This window comes from Cucurbita pepo, chromosome LG06 (genome assembly GCF_002806865.2).
Source record: "Cucurbita pepo subsp. pepo cultivar mu-cu-16 chromosome LG06, ASM280686v2, whole genome shotgun sequence".
Lineage (NCBI taxonomy): Eukaryota > Viridiplantae > Streptophyta > Magnoliopsida > Cucurbitales > Cucurbitaceae > Cucurbita > Cucurbita pepo.
This window is the reverse complement of record NC_036643.1, coordinates 6355455-6370985: the sequence shown is the minus strand read 5'-3', so window position 1 is coordinate 6370985 and position 15531 is coordinate 6355455. Positions and strand designations below refer to the sequence as shown.

Here is a 15531-nt window from a genome sequence, read left to right as displayed (position 1 = left end):
AAGGCACGGGCATACTCAGCAACAGGTTTGGTGCCACGTTTCATCAACTGCAAGTCATCCTTGAGTCTCAGTTCACGAGCTTTCGACTGATGGCTGAACGTAGTTTCCAACGCAAGCCAAACATCACGTGCAGTAGAGAGACCAACGACAACAGCCATGGCTTCCTCAGTGAGAGAGGAGAGCAGGAGACAGAGAAGTCGTTGATCGGCTGCTCTCCATGCCAAATATTTGGGGTTGAGTGTTGAAGAGGTTTCTGGTTCAAAGCGAGGTGGTGGAACCATAGTTCCATCGACATAGCCCAGCATGTCTTGACTCTCAAGGAGAGGGAGAAGTTGGCTTTTCCAAAGAAGATAATTGGAGGAAGAAAGTTTGATGGTGATCATATGGATTAGAGTATTGAAAGGAAGAAGATGATAAGAAGATTCGGAAGCCATAGAGAAGAAAGGATCAGGGTTGTTAAACCGAAAGGGCTCTGATACCATGTGAATGTTTGCTGAATCACCACACCTAAATGGGGGTGAGAGTTCTCTTATTTATAATCATTTTCAGGATACAGAAATATGGTAAATTACAAATAATATGGAAATAGTAATAAAAGGAAAGAATAATAAATGAATGTAATATATTTGCCTTTAATAAGAGGGCAAATATGGTAACCCGTAATGTAAGGCAAATATCTAGATATTTGCCTTATAGTGAACGGTCAACTATCCTTAACACTTGGCCTTTCCTAAACAACGACGGTCCGACTCCCCTCGAACTGAGCCTTCTTCCTACATAGGCATTGAATCTTTGCTGCGTTTAATCCTCTTATTGTCGGTTCTAGCAAAGACGATGACATTCCCTCGTGGCGGCGATGTGGGAAGGGGCGGGGGTTTTCTGATGTGGGAAGGGGCGCGGAGTGGTGTAGGAAACAGTCGGCTGCGGGACTGTGAGCATTGGGTGACAGCGGCTTAAGGAAGAAAAGTGAAAAAGAGAGAAGAAAGGGCGGTGCGGCGGCAGAAAGAAGGAAGGGCGGCGGGCGATAGCGATCAGATTACACACAGCAATCAGAATAAAATTACACACAGCAATAAAAAAAAAAAACTGTAGAGGTTTGAAATCAAACCCTTATCCAACCGTAGAGGTTTGAAATCTATCACATGCGATGGGTCAAATATGTATAGTCGCAACATCGATACATGGAACACATTGTGGACTCCTGAGAGTACAGGTGGTAGCGCCAACCGGTAAGCTACTTGTCCCACTCACTCCAAGATCTCAAATGGTTCAATGAAGCGTGGGCTTAACTTTCCGTTGCGACCGAACCTAAGAACGTCTTTCATGGGAGCCACCTTAAGGAATACTTTGTCTCCCACCTCAAACTCCAAATCTCTTCGTCTTACATCGGCATAACTCTTTTGCCTGCTTTGGGCCGTACACATTCTAGTCCTTATTTTCTGGATAGCCTCATTAGTTGCTTACACTAAGTCAGGGCCCAACAACTTGCGTTCTCCCATTTCATCCCAACACACTGGGGATCGACACTTCTTCCCGTATAAGGCCTCAAAAGGTGCCATACCCAACGCTTTTTTAAGGCTTTTCCAAAACTTTGATGTGAAACGGGGATTCCTATCCCGGTACCCCGTACAATCTTGTTACTTCCTTCAAGTACAAATCCACGGAATAAGTGGACTTCCCTGGCAGGAAGTGAGTTGACTTTGTGAGCCTATCAACCACAACCCATATAACTGTGTAGCCTCTGGCCATCCTAAGTAATCCCACGATAAAGTCCATGGCGATGTTCTCCCACTTCCATTCAGGTACGCTAAGTGGTTGTAATAGCCCGCCGACTTCTGCCTTGGGGCTTTGACTTATTGACAAACCAGACACTTGCTCACAAACTCGGCCACATCACGTTTCATATTCCGCCACCAATAATGTCGTTTCAAATCTTAATACATCTTGGTACTACTAGGATGTAGGGCGAATGGCGAGTGGTGAGCCTCGGTTAGGATTTCTAACTTCAGTTCTTCTTCATTTGGCACACACATTCACCCATGGTACAAGAGCCCCCCATCGGTTGTCAATGAAAACTCCTCTGTCTGATTGACATTTATCAAACGTCTTTTTCCAACCAAATATGGATCACCATGTTGTTTATCATAAGACGTTGCCTCAAGGTCGGTTGTATCGTTAACTGGGCCAATTGAGCTGCGACCTCCCCCACGGCCAACGCTACACCGATGCGTTCCAAATCCTGCTGGATCGCTTTTTGTTTGGTGATTAGAGTAGACGTGTGTGTTGATTTTCGGCTCAACGCATCAGCTACTACATTCCCCTTTCCCGGGTGATAGAGTATCTCCACGTCATAGTCCTTAACCAACTCCAACCATCTGCGTTGTCTCATTTTTAACTCCTTCTGAGTAAAGAAGTATTTAAGACTCTTGTGGTCAGTGAAAATTTGGGTCATTTCTCCATAAAGATAGTGTCTCCAAATCTTTAGTGCAAATACCACTGCTGCGAGTTCTAGGTCGTGGGTGAGATAGTTTCGCTCGTATTCTTTTAGTTGACACGAAGCATAGGCGATAACCTTCCCATGTTGCATGAGGACACACCCTAACTCCCTTTTTGAAGCATCACTGTATGCTACAAAGCCTCCATCTCCTGACGACACAGTAAGTATCGGGGTTATTACTAACCTCTGTTTAAGTTCTTGGAAACTATTCTCGCACTGATCATTCCAGGTGAACGACTTTCCTTTCTTGGTCAACTCAGTGAGGGGGGTGGCGATCTTGGAGAAATCCTGCACAAACCACCGATAATACCCTGCTAGACCAAGAAAACTTCGTACCTCAGTCACTGTGGTCGGGCGAGGCCAATTCGTCACCGCTTCAATCTTTGTTGGGTCTACGGTGATTCCCATTCTCGAAACTACATGCCCAAGAAATCCCACCTGTTCTGCCCAGAATTCACACTTGCAGAACTTTGTAAACAACTTGTTCGTTCTCAGAGTGGTCAACACCTTCCTGAGATGTTCCTCGTGTTGTTCCCTAGTCTGGAATACACAAGGATATCGTCGATGAAGACGATCACGAAGTTGTCTAAGAATTCTCTGAACACTTTGTTCATCAACCCCATAAATGCTGCTGGAGCGTTAGTCAATCCAAACGACATTACCCTAAACTCGTAATGTCCATACCTTGTGCGAAAGGCTGTCTTTGAGATATCACTCTTCTTAATCCTCAACTGATGGTAGCCTGACTGTAAGTCAATCTTTGATAACACAACTGCTCCTTGCAACTGATCGAACAGGTCGTCGATCCGGATAAAGGATACTTGTTTTTAATTGTCACTTTGTTAAGTTCCCGATAGTCCATGCATAAGCGCATAGAGCCATCCTTCTTTTCCACAAATATCACTGGGGCTCCCCAAGGAGACACACTTGGTCGTATAAAGCCTTTGTTTAGTAGCTCTTGAAGCTGCAACTTTAGTTCTTTCAGTTCAGCAGGGTCATTCTGTACGGGGCTCTTGATATAAGGGTTGTTCCTAGCTCAAGTACAATTTCGAATTCCACCTCACGCTCCGAGTTAGGCTTGGGAGATCTTCTGGGAACACGTCAACGAATTCTCTCACTTGAGTTAATGCTCGCCTCGGTTCGCCCTAATTCCACCACATGAGCTAATATCCCCCAAGCACCTTCCTTGCCTTTAATGTTGAGACTATCTTTGAGACCGTTCCCACCCTGGTCCCCTTGAATTTGAAGCTTGGCTGACCAGGGAGTCTGAACACAACCTCCTTGTCGAAGCAATCAATGGATGCATGGTTTTTAGCTAACCACTCCATCCCTAAGATGACATCAAAATTGGCCATATCTAAGACTATCAGCGTCACATCCATCGTGTTGTTTGACACACACAACTGACAATTCTTTACCCTCTCGAAGGCTTCCATACTTACCCCTGTCGGGGTACTCACAGACAACCCGTACCCTAGCGGTTCAACTTCTCCTATTGCGTTTTTTACAAGGTTAGAAGAAATAAAAGAGTGGGTTGACCCAGAATCAAATAAGACCCATGCGTAGTACCCAAGAATAGAGAGCGTACCTGTGACTGCAGTGTTGGAGTTTTCTGCCTCCTGGCGAGTGGTAGCATACATTCGCCCCTGTTGTGGAGCTAGCCTCGGGTTTGAGGTTGGTTGGTTACTAGGGGGTTTATTTGTACTAGTTGCTCTCTTTTGGGTGCAATGCGCGACAACATGGCCTTCTTGGTGACAGTTGAAACATACCCTATTCTTCAACCTGCACTGTCCTGGGTGACATCTCCATAGTTCGTGCAACGTGGTCTATCATGTGGCGTGTTCTGTGGGCGAGCCTTTGGTTGTCTGCGCTCTTGGTTTAAATTTTTCTTGGCCTGGTGCCAAGGTATCTTTGAGGAGGTAGGTGACGTATGTTCTCTCTTTCTCTTATGGTCAACCGACGTGTTTAAGTGGGTTTGGGTGTCTTCTATTGGATATTTCCTATCGTCGAGCGTTTTGACAAGTTGGAGTGTTGTTGCTTAGTCAGGTGGAAGGTGAGCCTTTGGTTGTCTGCGCTCTTGATTTAAATTTTTCTTGGCCTGGTGCCAAGGTACCTTTGAGGAGGTAGGTGACGTATGTTCTCTCTTTCTCTTATGGTCAACCGACGTGTTTAAGTGGGTTTGGGTGTCTTCTATTGGATATTTCCTATCGTCGAGCGTTTTGACAAGTTGGAGTGTTGTTGCTTAGTCAGGTGGAAGGTGAGCCTTTGGTTGTCTGCGCTCTTGATTTAAATTTTTCTTGGCCTGGTGCCAAGGTACCTTTGAGGAGGTAGGTGACGTATGTTCTCTCTTTCTCTTATGGTCAACCGACGTGTTTAAGTGGGTTTGGGTGTCTTCTATTGGATATTTCTTATCGTCGAGCATTTTGACAAGTTGGAGTGCTGTTGCTTAGTCAGGTGGAAGGTGAGCTGACACCGCTCCTCGGATATCGGGCTGCAAACCCATAACAAAACATTCTACTTTCAGCTCTTCTGTTGAGACCATTATTGGGGCGAAATGGGATAGACGGGTGAACTCTCGTTCATACTCCTCTACTGACCTGTTTCCATGCTCTATGCTTAGGAATTCACGTTGCTGCTTATATCGCACAAGTAGTTTGAAGTATTTTCGGAGGAACGCTACTCCAAATTGCGTACAGGTGATGTCATCTTCGTCTACAACAATCGCCCGGGAGGCTAATTACCACCACAGTTTAGCATCTTTACGTAACAGGTAGGTCACGCAACTCAGTCTATGCTCCTCTGGACACTTCATTCGTCGAAAAATTTCATCAATAGCCAACAACCATAATTCAGCTACGACAGGGTCCTTGGATTTTTCCTCGAATACTTTGGGGTCCCAACGTTTGAAGCTCGAAAATACTTGCTTTCTTCTCATGCGGCTGCATCCCCCCGGTTGTGATGAGTAGTCTGCCTGGCACTTTGCGCTAAGGGCGGGATCAGTTGTGCCAATTGCCAATTTGTCTGTGCCATGGATTGCATCAGTTCCATCATCACAGTCATATTAGGTACTTTCGAAGTATCAAGGTTTGCTCTTGGTAGATCAGATGGGGGAACTCCTATCCCTGGATTTGGGTTCGCATTTACTGACTGTTCTTGAAGTGGGGCCTCTAAAGATGGGTTCTCCTGTACCCTTGCCGGCCCGCTTCGAGCACGTTTACCTTCCCAATTTGTTACTTGGCTATACATCCTTTCACTTGTTTCGTTCCTAATCCACAATTAATTACCTCGTAAAATTTCATTTTTCAGCCGAGTATTATGCAACGTGTATTATCCACTACTTTATGACTGACGAGTACATAAAACCACACATGATAGTCAATCAAAATATCAATACTCGACCATACATATTCGTACATTAAGCAACATGCATATCCACTAATTTTGATTTACAAGAAATCATCCATGATAACCAACGTAATTTCAATATTCAACAATTCAAATTCCTCCATTTTATGGCCAAGCGTACCTGTAAGTGACGAGGGTTTTCCGTTCACTCAAAACCACACATGATAGTCAATCAAAATATCAATACTCGACCATACATATTCGTACATTAAGCAACATGCATATCCACTAATTTTGATTTACAAGAAATCATCCATGATAACCAACGTAATTTCAATATTCAACAATTCAAATTCCTCCATTTTATGGCCAAGCGTACCTGTAAGTGACGAGGGTTTGCCGTTCACTCATGGGCGATTCTTTGGCTTACAATGTAAGGAGTCTACAGAATCCCATAACTGGGCTCTGATACCAACGGTAACGGCCCAGATTCAATGCTAGCAGATATTGTCCTCTTTGGGCTTTCCTTTTTGGGCTTCCCCTGAAGGCTTTAAAACGCGTCTATTAGGGGAAGGTTTCCACGCTAAAACGCGTCTATTAGGGGAAGGTTTCCACGCCCTTATAAATGGCGGTTTATTCTCCTCCCCAACCAATGTGGGGCATGAAAGATGAGGGTGTTCATGAGGCGCATGACACTATGGGGTTCCGCTGACTTCCGGACGTCATATATATTAGCTTGACCAGAGGGTCCAGGGGGTGTGCGAGCTCCCTGGGGATTCACACTCGCACGTGTGAGTCGTGTATAGGGAAGTACTACACATCCAATTTGTCTGAGACTGGAGGCCACCCTAAGATGATTAGATATAGGTTCCTAAATCATGATTGCATGTGTTTGCATTTGCATGGTCCCCTATAGTGGAGCCACTTACTGAGTATTCTACGAAATACTCGTGTGTCACATCATTTTTTTCAGGTAAAGGCAAGGCGCACTTGTACGGATGGCGGTGGCATCGTGAGCAGAGACTGTGACACGTGTATATGATATACTCATATTTAAATTCCTAGTTAAGTTAGAATAGGTTGTTTTGCATTTCATTGTTTTAAACTATTTTGTATTTGTTTTTATTTTCTTTAAATTTCAGTATTTCGCATTTAAACACGTAAGACCATGACTGTGTTTTCCAAAGAACGAATTTGTTTTAAGCATTTTTTGAAGTTTACATTATAAATGATGTTCACGTAAGAGTTATATTTCCACATTATAAATGAGCATGAGACATTAGTAACGACTCTGAGTATATGAAAATTTAGGGCTGTTACATTAAACATGATAGTCATGTTCCTTTTCATAACGTACACGTCCGTACTCACCACAAGGGAAAATATCTCGATGCACATAAATATTTATGCACGAAGTTCCAAGATTTTTCATGGTAAACAAATCATGCCAGTCATTCATCATGACCTAACGTAATCATGTCACATAATGTCATGACATTTCATAGCACATCATAATTCATCAAGGCATAATATGACATCCATTCATATTCTAATGTTAAACATTATATCACAAACCATATCATATCATTGAAACATAACAAACCTATCAAACATATGACACGAGTAGGACCATTGAGCACGTGTCATCATACATAAAACAAATCTTTCAACCATACCGATAGTAGAGCCAGTTACTTAGTTGACCCAGGCTAGAGTTTGTAATTATTAGTTGTACCCGCATAAATCTACTCTTCAACTTTCAATTTAACCTCGTATCCATCCTCGTGATGATATCAATTAAAACAAAATGACTACAAAGATCATCCAACTGTAGTCTAATTATTGAGAGTAAAGAAATATCTCGACATAACTATTCTTTTTTCAAATCAAGTCTATTGGTTCGTACTTAAAATTCTTAAAAAAAAAAATTTATAGTCATTGAAATTAATTATATTTTGAAAAAAAAAAATTAAGGATAAATTTTAAATTTTATTGATAATATAATAATTAAATTTGAAGCGTTAAAATTCACTATATAACAATGAACCCAAAGATATTTTTGACCTAAATTTTAAACAAATAAAAAAATGGATTCAATCCCATAGGGGATTTGGTTTGCAGTGCCTGAAAAATGGGAGAGCAAATGAGGCATTGAGGCAGCCCAAAACCTCCATTTCCGCGCCATAGCTCATCTCTGGCATTCAGTTTGCACGCCATGGGAGGCACAGGAAGAACTCTGCTCTCTCTTTCAGTCTCCACAAACCTGTTAATCAGTTCTCGCGTTTCGCCCCCCAAGTGTCTGTCGCTCCTCAAAATACCGAAACCTATCAGAAATTTCTCAGGATTTAGGCCTCTTTGCTCCGCTACCAGCGCCACGACCAACGCAGAATCCACGGAAACAACTCAGGCGATTGAACCGTTGAAGCACTCTATTTTGCTTGAGCGGCTCAGGACTAGGCATCTCAATGAATCTGCTTCTAAGACTAAGCTAGCTGTGGGAAGTGGTGAGGAGAAAATGAAGAAGCCAGAAAAGAAGAAGAAATTGGTTGAGAGTTTTGAAGAATTGGGTTTGAATGAGGAGGTGATGGGGGCTCTGAGGGAGATGAACATTGAGGTTCCGACTGAGATTCAGAGCATTGGAATCCCGGCTGTTTTGGAAGGGAAGAGTGTGATTTTGGGTTCTCATACTGGGTCTGGTAAAACTCTGGCTTACTTGCTACCTCTTGTCCAGGTACAATTCAACAGCATTTTTGTTGTGGGGTTTCCTTAAATTTGTTGTAGACTAAATTATCTTGTAATGTTTGAAGTCTAATTGTGATATTGTGCTTGGTGCTGTCCATGTATAATGTTCTAAATTTGGAAGGATCTTTTCTAGTAAATGTTGGAGTTGGGAAGATCTTGTGTATATAAGTAAGCGACACTATCTTCATTGGTATGATGCTTTTTAGGAAAGTGGATAATATTATACCACCGTGGACGTCAGTTGTGTCTTATTAGTGGTATCAATGTCGTGCTCTTATCTTGACTTAGTCATTTCAATTAAATCCTCGAAGGTATAGTCATAGTGACTCAAGTATCGAACAAAAAAGTTACGAGTCTTGAAGGTGTAGTCATAGTGAAGATTTGTGGTTGAGTTCTATTGGACTAGCAATGTGCTCCTGTGACGATAGTCGACCTCTTAAAACTATAGAAACTAAATTATAATCTTCATTGGTTAAAACCCACGACGATGTAAACTAATTAAGGGAAAGATCTTGAGTATATATAAGTAAGCGACACTATCTTCATAGATATGATGCTTTTTAGGAAAGTGGATAATATTATACCACTGTGGACGTCAGTTGTGTCGTATCAGTGGTATCAAGGTCGTGCTCTTATCTTGACTTAGTCATTTCAATAAAATCCTCGAAGGTATAGTCATAGTGACTCAAGTGTCGAATGAAAAAGTTATGAGTCTCGAAGGTGTAGTCATAATGAAGATTTGTGGTAGAGCTCTATTGGACTAGCCATGTGCTCCAAAGACGATAATCGACCTTTTAAAACTATAGAAACTAAATTATAATCTTCATTGGTTAAAACCCACGACGATGTAAAGAAAATTAAACGTTTTGTTTGATTATTCTATGGATTATCTTTTCTATCTAAAAACTAAATTATCTTTTCTATCTTGTTTCATTATTCTATGGATTGCCTGATTCCATCTTTGATGCAAATTGGTATGATATTGGCAGTGGAACCTAACGATGTGGAGGTTTATATATTGATTACTGTGTGCTATTTTATGGAGTATCAGTGAACTAATTAAGTAATATTTGTAGTTGCTGAGGCGGGATGAAGAACTGTTTGGCAAGTTAATGAAGCCTAGGCGTCCTCGAGCAGTCGTGCTATGTCCCACGAGGGAATTATCTGAACAGGTAGCTTTAGGTTGACTTGATTTTATTACATGTATTGCTATATAATTTATACATCTCCTATTAACATCAAATGATTACAATAGGTGTTTCGAGTGTCGAAATCTATCAGTCATCATGCACGATTTAGGTCTACCATGGTAAGTGGCGGTGGTCGGATCAGGCCACAAGAGGACTCATTAAGTAATCCAATAGACATGGTGGTGGGAACTCCTGGCAGAGTTCTTCAACATATTGACGCAGGCAACATGGTGTATGGTGACATCAAATACTTGGTGCGGACCTAATATTATGGTTTTGATGTTGCATTCAGTCCAAAATCATAAGTCCCTGATATTATTGTCCAGTTCATATGTTGCATTACTTTTGTAATTTTTGCTTTGGAATGCATATGACGCTGTCGTGATTGTGGAGTCGTTTTAGTAGGTGCTGGATGAGGCAGACACCATGTTTGATCACGGATTTGGACCCGACATTCGTAAGTTTATTGGCCCATTAAAGCATCGTGCCTCATCACATGATGGCCAAGGATTTCAAACAATATTGATCACTGCAACAATGACAAAGGTATTGGTTTCAATGTGACAGAAGTATTTTGTTTTTCCCTGTTGAGATCATATTTTTCTTTGAATCTGTATGGATTGATAATTTGGATGTTAGAAAATCTGAAGGTAGGCATGTTGAACGTGATGGAACCCTTCTTTATAATTGTTTTTGTGAGATCCCACATCGGTTGGGGAGGAGAACGAAACACCCTTTATAAGGGTGTGGAAACCTCTCGCTAGCAGACGCGTTTTAAAAACCTTGAGGGGAAGCCCAAAAGGGAAAGCCCAAAGCGGACAATATCTGCTAGCGGTGGGTTTGAGCTGTTATAAATGGTATCAGTGCCAGACACCGGACGATGTGCTAGTGAGGAAGTTGAGTCCCGAAGGGGATGGACATGAGGCGGTGTGTCAGCAAGGACCCTAGGCTCCGAAGGGGGGTGGACTGGAGGGTCCCACATCGATTAGAGAAAGGAACGAGTGCCAGCGAGAACGTTGGGCCCCGAAAGGGGTGGATTGTGAGATCCCACATCGGTTGGGGAGAAGAACGAAGCACCCTTTATAAGGGTGTGAAAACCTTTCCCTAGCAGACACATTTTAAAAACCTTGAGAGGAAGCCCGAAAGGGAAAGCCCAAAGAGGACAATATCTGCTAGCGGTGGGCTTGGGCTATTACAGTTTCGGTAGAAGGATGTTAAATGTTCTTTGAATACTTTCGACAATCGGTTCTATATGCGAGATCAGTTTCCTTTTCTAGTCAATAGTCATTCGATTTTATTTACAATTTCAGCATTTGTCGTTTCATTATACATTTCGGTTGTTAAAATTCTTCCGCTCATACGGTCTGGCCATCGCTGTAGGCAGTTCAAAAGCTGATCGATGAGGAATTTCAAGGCATTGTGCATTTACGCACATCAACTTTGCATAAAAAGATCGCATCCGCTCGTCATGATTTCATCAAGCTTTCAGGTTCTGAAAACAAGATGGAAGCTTTATTGCAGGTTTGACTATTGTATTTATTTCTTGGGTACTTCTTAGTCCATTATGAACGCTCTGACATATATTAGCTTAGATTCTTAGACCATTATCTCCTTATTTCCATGAAGTTCGTGGTTTCGTTGTTTCGTATCGTCATGGTCATGGCTTGGTCGTTAAAAAATTCTAGGAGTCTCAATAAAAGTAACTTCCAATGCCTGGGCTGTTAAACTGCCAAGCCATGCCATGACCATGGAGTTTTTAACCTCTCACCTGGCAAGGTTTTGAAATTTAACATATGGAACTGAGCTTGTGCATCCATGAGTTTCACCTTTCCTATTTACCATGGGAAGAATTTCACTGATTTTACCTCAAGTAATTACTTCCTTTTGAGTTTGTAAGAAGTATAAGATTGATTCTCAACTATTTTTTGCATTGCCATTTGTCTCAAATCCCTCCACCCCCTTGTTAAGTTACTAATAGGATAACAGACTGTTCTTCCCCGACTGCTATCCGTGACTGATTGAACGAGATAAAGCATATGAAATCCTGTAAATTCCTCTCCTTTACTTTACCGTCTATCAGCTTCTTCCTTCCCTTCCTTCGTACGAGAAGTTGTTGCCACGAGAGCTCCAGAACCTTATACTCTATTACCTGACATTCCCTACCCTGACTGCTATCCGAGATTGATTGAACAAGGTAAAACATATGAAATCCTGTAAACGCCCCTCCTTTACTTTACAGTCTTATCAGCTTCTTCCTTCCATTCCTTCTTACGAGAAGTGGTTGACACGAGAGCTTCTGAACCTTATACTCTAGTACCTGACCTTCCCCTATTTACCTTATGAATTAAATCTTGAACCTATTTATTCTTCTTCTTCTTTTGAGGAAGGTTTATGGAAGGAAAGACGAAAGAAAGATTACCCTAATTTTCTTACAAGAATCCCCAACTAAATGATGATAATTCCTTGTTTACGAGATTCAGGAGAGAAATAAGGAATTGGAGAATATGTAAGACCCATAAGTGAAGGAAGGAGGTAATCTCAGCCGTGAGAGAAGGGGTTTTCTTAGTTTCCATTTGCTCGACATGTTTGACTTCAGGCCGCAAATGGATTCTATGCACTATGCTTACCAGAGGCACAAAAACATTTTTCGTCAATGAAGAAGGACGACCTATGTAGACGGACATTCATAGTAAAGCACTTAGAAAGTCGTTCCAGACAGATAAATCTAGTAGTTGATACACAAAGCAATAAGGAAAGAAATCAACCAGCTAAATCCTTACTAAAAAATGCATGAACCTAAACAGCAGGAAGTCTTAAGCATCACATTATCATCTTAGATTATTGGACTGTCTATTGGGCTATATATTTGTTATTTTGTGAGGATGCAGGTTCTTGAACCAAGTTTGGCAAAAGGAAACAGGGTAATGGTGTTCTGTAACACTTTAAATTCCAGCCGTGCCGTGGATCATTTTCTCGGTGAAAATCAAATTTCTACGGTCAATTACCACGGAGAGGTGCCTGCTCAGCAGCGGTAAGGATTTCGGTGATAAACTCCGTTTCATTTTTATAAAATTTACTCTACCTAGTGACAATCAATGAAGTTACAAAGAGCTGCAGTGACTCGGATCGAAAAACTGAAAAGAACGAGTAGATACAAAAAGATTGTTGGTTCTGAGTAATCCAAGATTTTGATATATGCGTTTATACTGTCGTTTGAAAATCAGAGTCGAGAATCTCAAGAAGTTCAAGAGCGATGATGCTGATTGTCCGACGTTAGTCTGCACGGACTTGGCTGCTAGGGGCTTGGATTTGGATGTGGATCATGTCATTATGTTTGATTTCCCTTCAAATTCTGTAAGAGTTTTTTACTTTTGAAGAACTTGGCTTGTTTATTTTGCACCACCTCTTTTTGTGCTGCACTTTCATGCCTAAATAGCTTATCAATGATATTTTGTTTCACCTTGTAGATCGATTACCTTCACCGCACGGGAAGAACAGCTCGTATGGGTGCAAAAGGTTCGTCGCTTGCTCTTTGATGTACTTGATGTTTGTAACTCTGTTATTTCTCATGGATTTTATGCTGTCCATTCGTTGGGTAACTAGGAAGGAAAATCCTTGAGCCTAGCCATGACCTGCTGAAATAGAGCCGCTACCATATGCATGACGTGACCTTTTTATGCGAAAATATTCATTCAAAATCATTTATCGTTACATCGAGCATTATCTGTGGTTGTGGGACCATGGAACATGTTAAGCCTACCTCATAGGCTAGTTCACAGAATCTATAACTTAGAGCTCTGATACCATATTCATGACGTGACCTTTTTATGCGGAAACATTCATTAAAATCATTTATCCTTACATCGAGCATTATCTGTGAGACCATGGAACATGTTAAGCCTACCTCGTAGGTTAGTCCACAGAATCTATAACTTAGAGCTCTGATACCATATTCATGATGTGACTTTTTTATGCGGAAACATTCATTTAAAATCATTTATCCTTACATCGAGCATTATTTTTAAGACCATAGAACATGTTAAGCCTACCTCGTAGGCTAGTCCACAAAATCTATAACTTAGAGCTCTGATACCATATGCATGACGTGACCTTTTTATGCGGAAACATTCATTTAAAATCATTCATCGTTACATCGAGCATCAACTATGGGACCATGGAACATGTTAAGCCTACCTCGTAGGCTAGTCACATAATCTATAACCTAGAACTCTAATACCAACTGTAACAGAGCGGTTACCATATGCATAATGCAATTGTTTTATGAATTATTTTAAATGAATCTTTTTGTATAAGAAGATTACGTCATGCATATGGTAGTGACTTTATTTCAGTAGAAAATTAGGGTCGTTACAAGAAGTATCCTCATCCAACCATTATAATACTTGTAGCTAGCCATTATTGGTTGATTCACGTACTCACGAACTCGTAGCTTAACTCGCAGCTTAGCCTGACCTGTACAAGCTAGGTTGAATTTGATGAAATTGAACTTCCTTGCTGATCCTTCATTATTTGTACATCTATTGGTGTAGGAAATGTGACAAGCCTGGTTACTAAAAAGGATCATATTTTAGCCACTCGCATCGAGGAAGCAATCCAAAAAAACGAGAGCTTAGAATCTCTCACAGCAGATAACGTGCGAAGAGACATAGCACGGGATCGTATGATAACCGAGCAGAAAACAAAAAATGATAAATTTGTTAAGGTTTCAAAGGAGAGAAACAGAGCTAAATCATCAACAACATCAGCAGCAAAACCTTCAAGTGTCCATTCAAAAGATGAATCTGCAAAAGCATCTCCAGCAAAGACTCAGAAGTCCGGTGTTCGGGTTTCTAAGTCAACAAAACCGTCGAGGAACGTCCCCAGAAAACCATCAAGGAACGTCCCCAGAAAACCGTCTTCCGAACCCAGGAAACCATCTTCCGAACCGAAGAAGCAGGTGGCTAGCAGAAGGCAGCCCAGAAATGGCATCAAACCGTCAGGTCAGAAACTAAATGTAGTTGGGTTTAGAGGGAGAAGCAGCCAGTCTGATAAGAGAAGATCAGTATCCGGTTAAGTGGAAGACAGGTTTTAGATGAGAGTTTAACATAGTTTTATAAACTTTTCTTGTAATTTTTTGTTTTAGTTCTTCATTTGAAATGGCTTGATGAGTACAAGGAAGTGTAATTTTGCTGTTAAGTGTATGTTTTATAACTGAAACATCTTGAGGAGAAGAACAAATTAGTGCCAAACCTTTATCAAGCCTCTCTTTTTATGTGTCTATGAGGACACATCGGGGCCCTTGTATCGTACGTGGTACGAAAATGAACATAGTTTTACATCGATTGAAAAAGTCGAAAACTTTGGTTGAGAGGTAAGACTCTCGATATTGATACGAGACAATTTAGATCGTGTTATTCTAATGTATTTGTTAGGATCGCACAACAATGCACACACTCCTTGATCTAGATGAACACAGAACAGGATAGGGAAAATGCAAGTGGAACTCTCGATGGAAAGCTCAAAGCTCTTAAAGTATGCAAGTTCAAAGCTCCTGGGTTTAGTTTAGCTCCTAGATATATATATATAGCTTTACCATGATATATATATGGTTTAGCTTAGCGTGAAATATATATATGGTTTAATTTATTATATATAGGTTTACTATATACAAAGTTATTTCCTATTTATGACAATTTTTACCGGATACAATTTACTCATTTACCACAATCTATACTTTTACTTACTTTATATGTCTAT

At 41.1% G+C, this 15531-nt stretch overlaps 1 protein-coding gene across 1 annotated transcript; it reads left to right on the top strand.

The window, feature by feature from the left end:
* The first annotated feature begins 7929 nt into the window (after window positions 1-7929).
* Window positions 7930-15149, top strand: LOC111797300 (DEAD-box ATP-dependent RNA helicase 39). Its single transcript, XM_023680278.1, has 9 exons — window positions 7930-8573; window positions 9661-9756; window positions 9840-10028; window positions 10180-10320; window positions 11155-11295; window positions 12663-12805; window positions 12999-13128; window positions 13242-13290; window positions 14325-15149. Exons 1-9 carry the CDS (start codon window positions 8058-8060, stop codon window positions 14846-14848), a joined length of 1929 nt encoding a protein of 642 aa, XP_023536046.1. The 5' UTR covers window positions 7930-8057; the 3' UTR covers window positions 14849-15149.
* The last annotated feature ends 382 nt before the right edge of the window (window positions 15150-15531 follow it).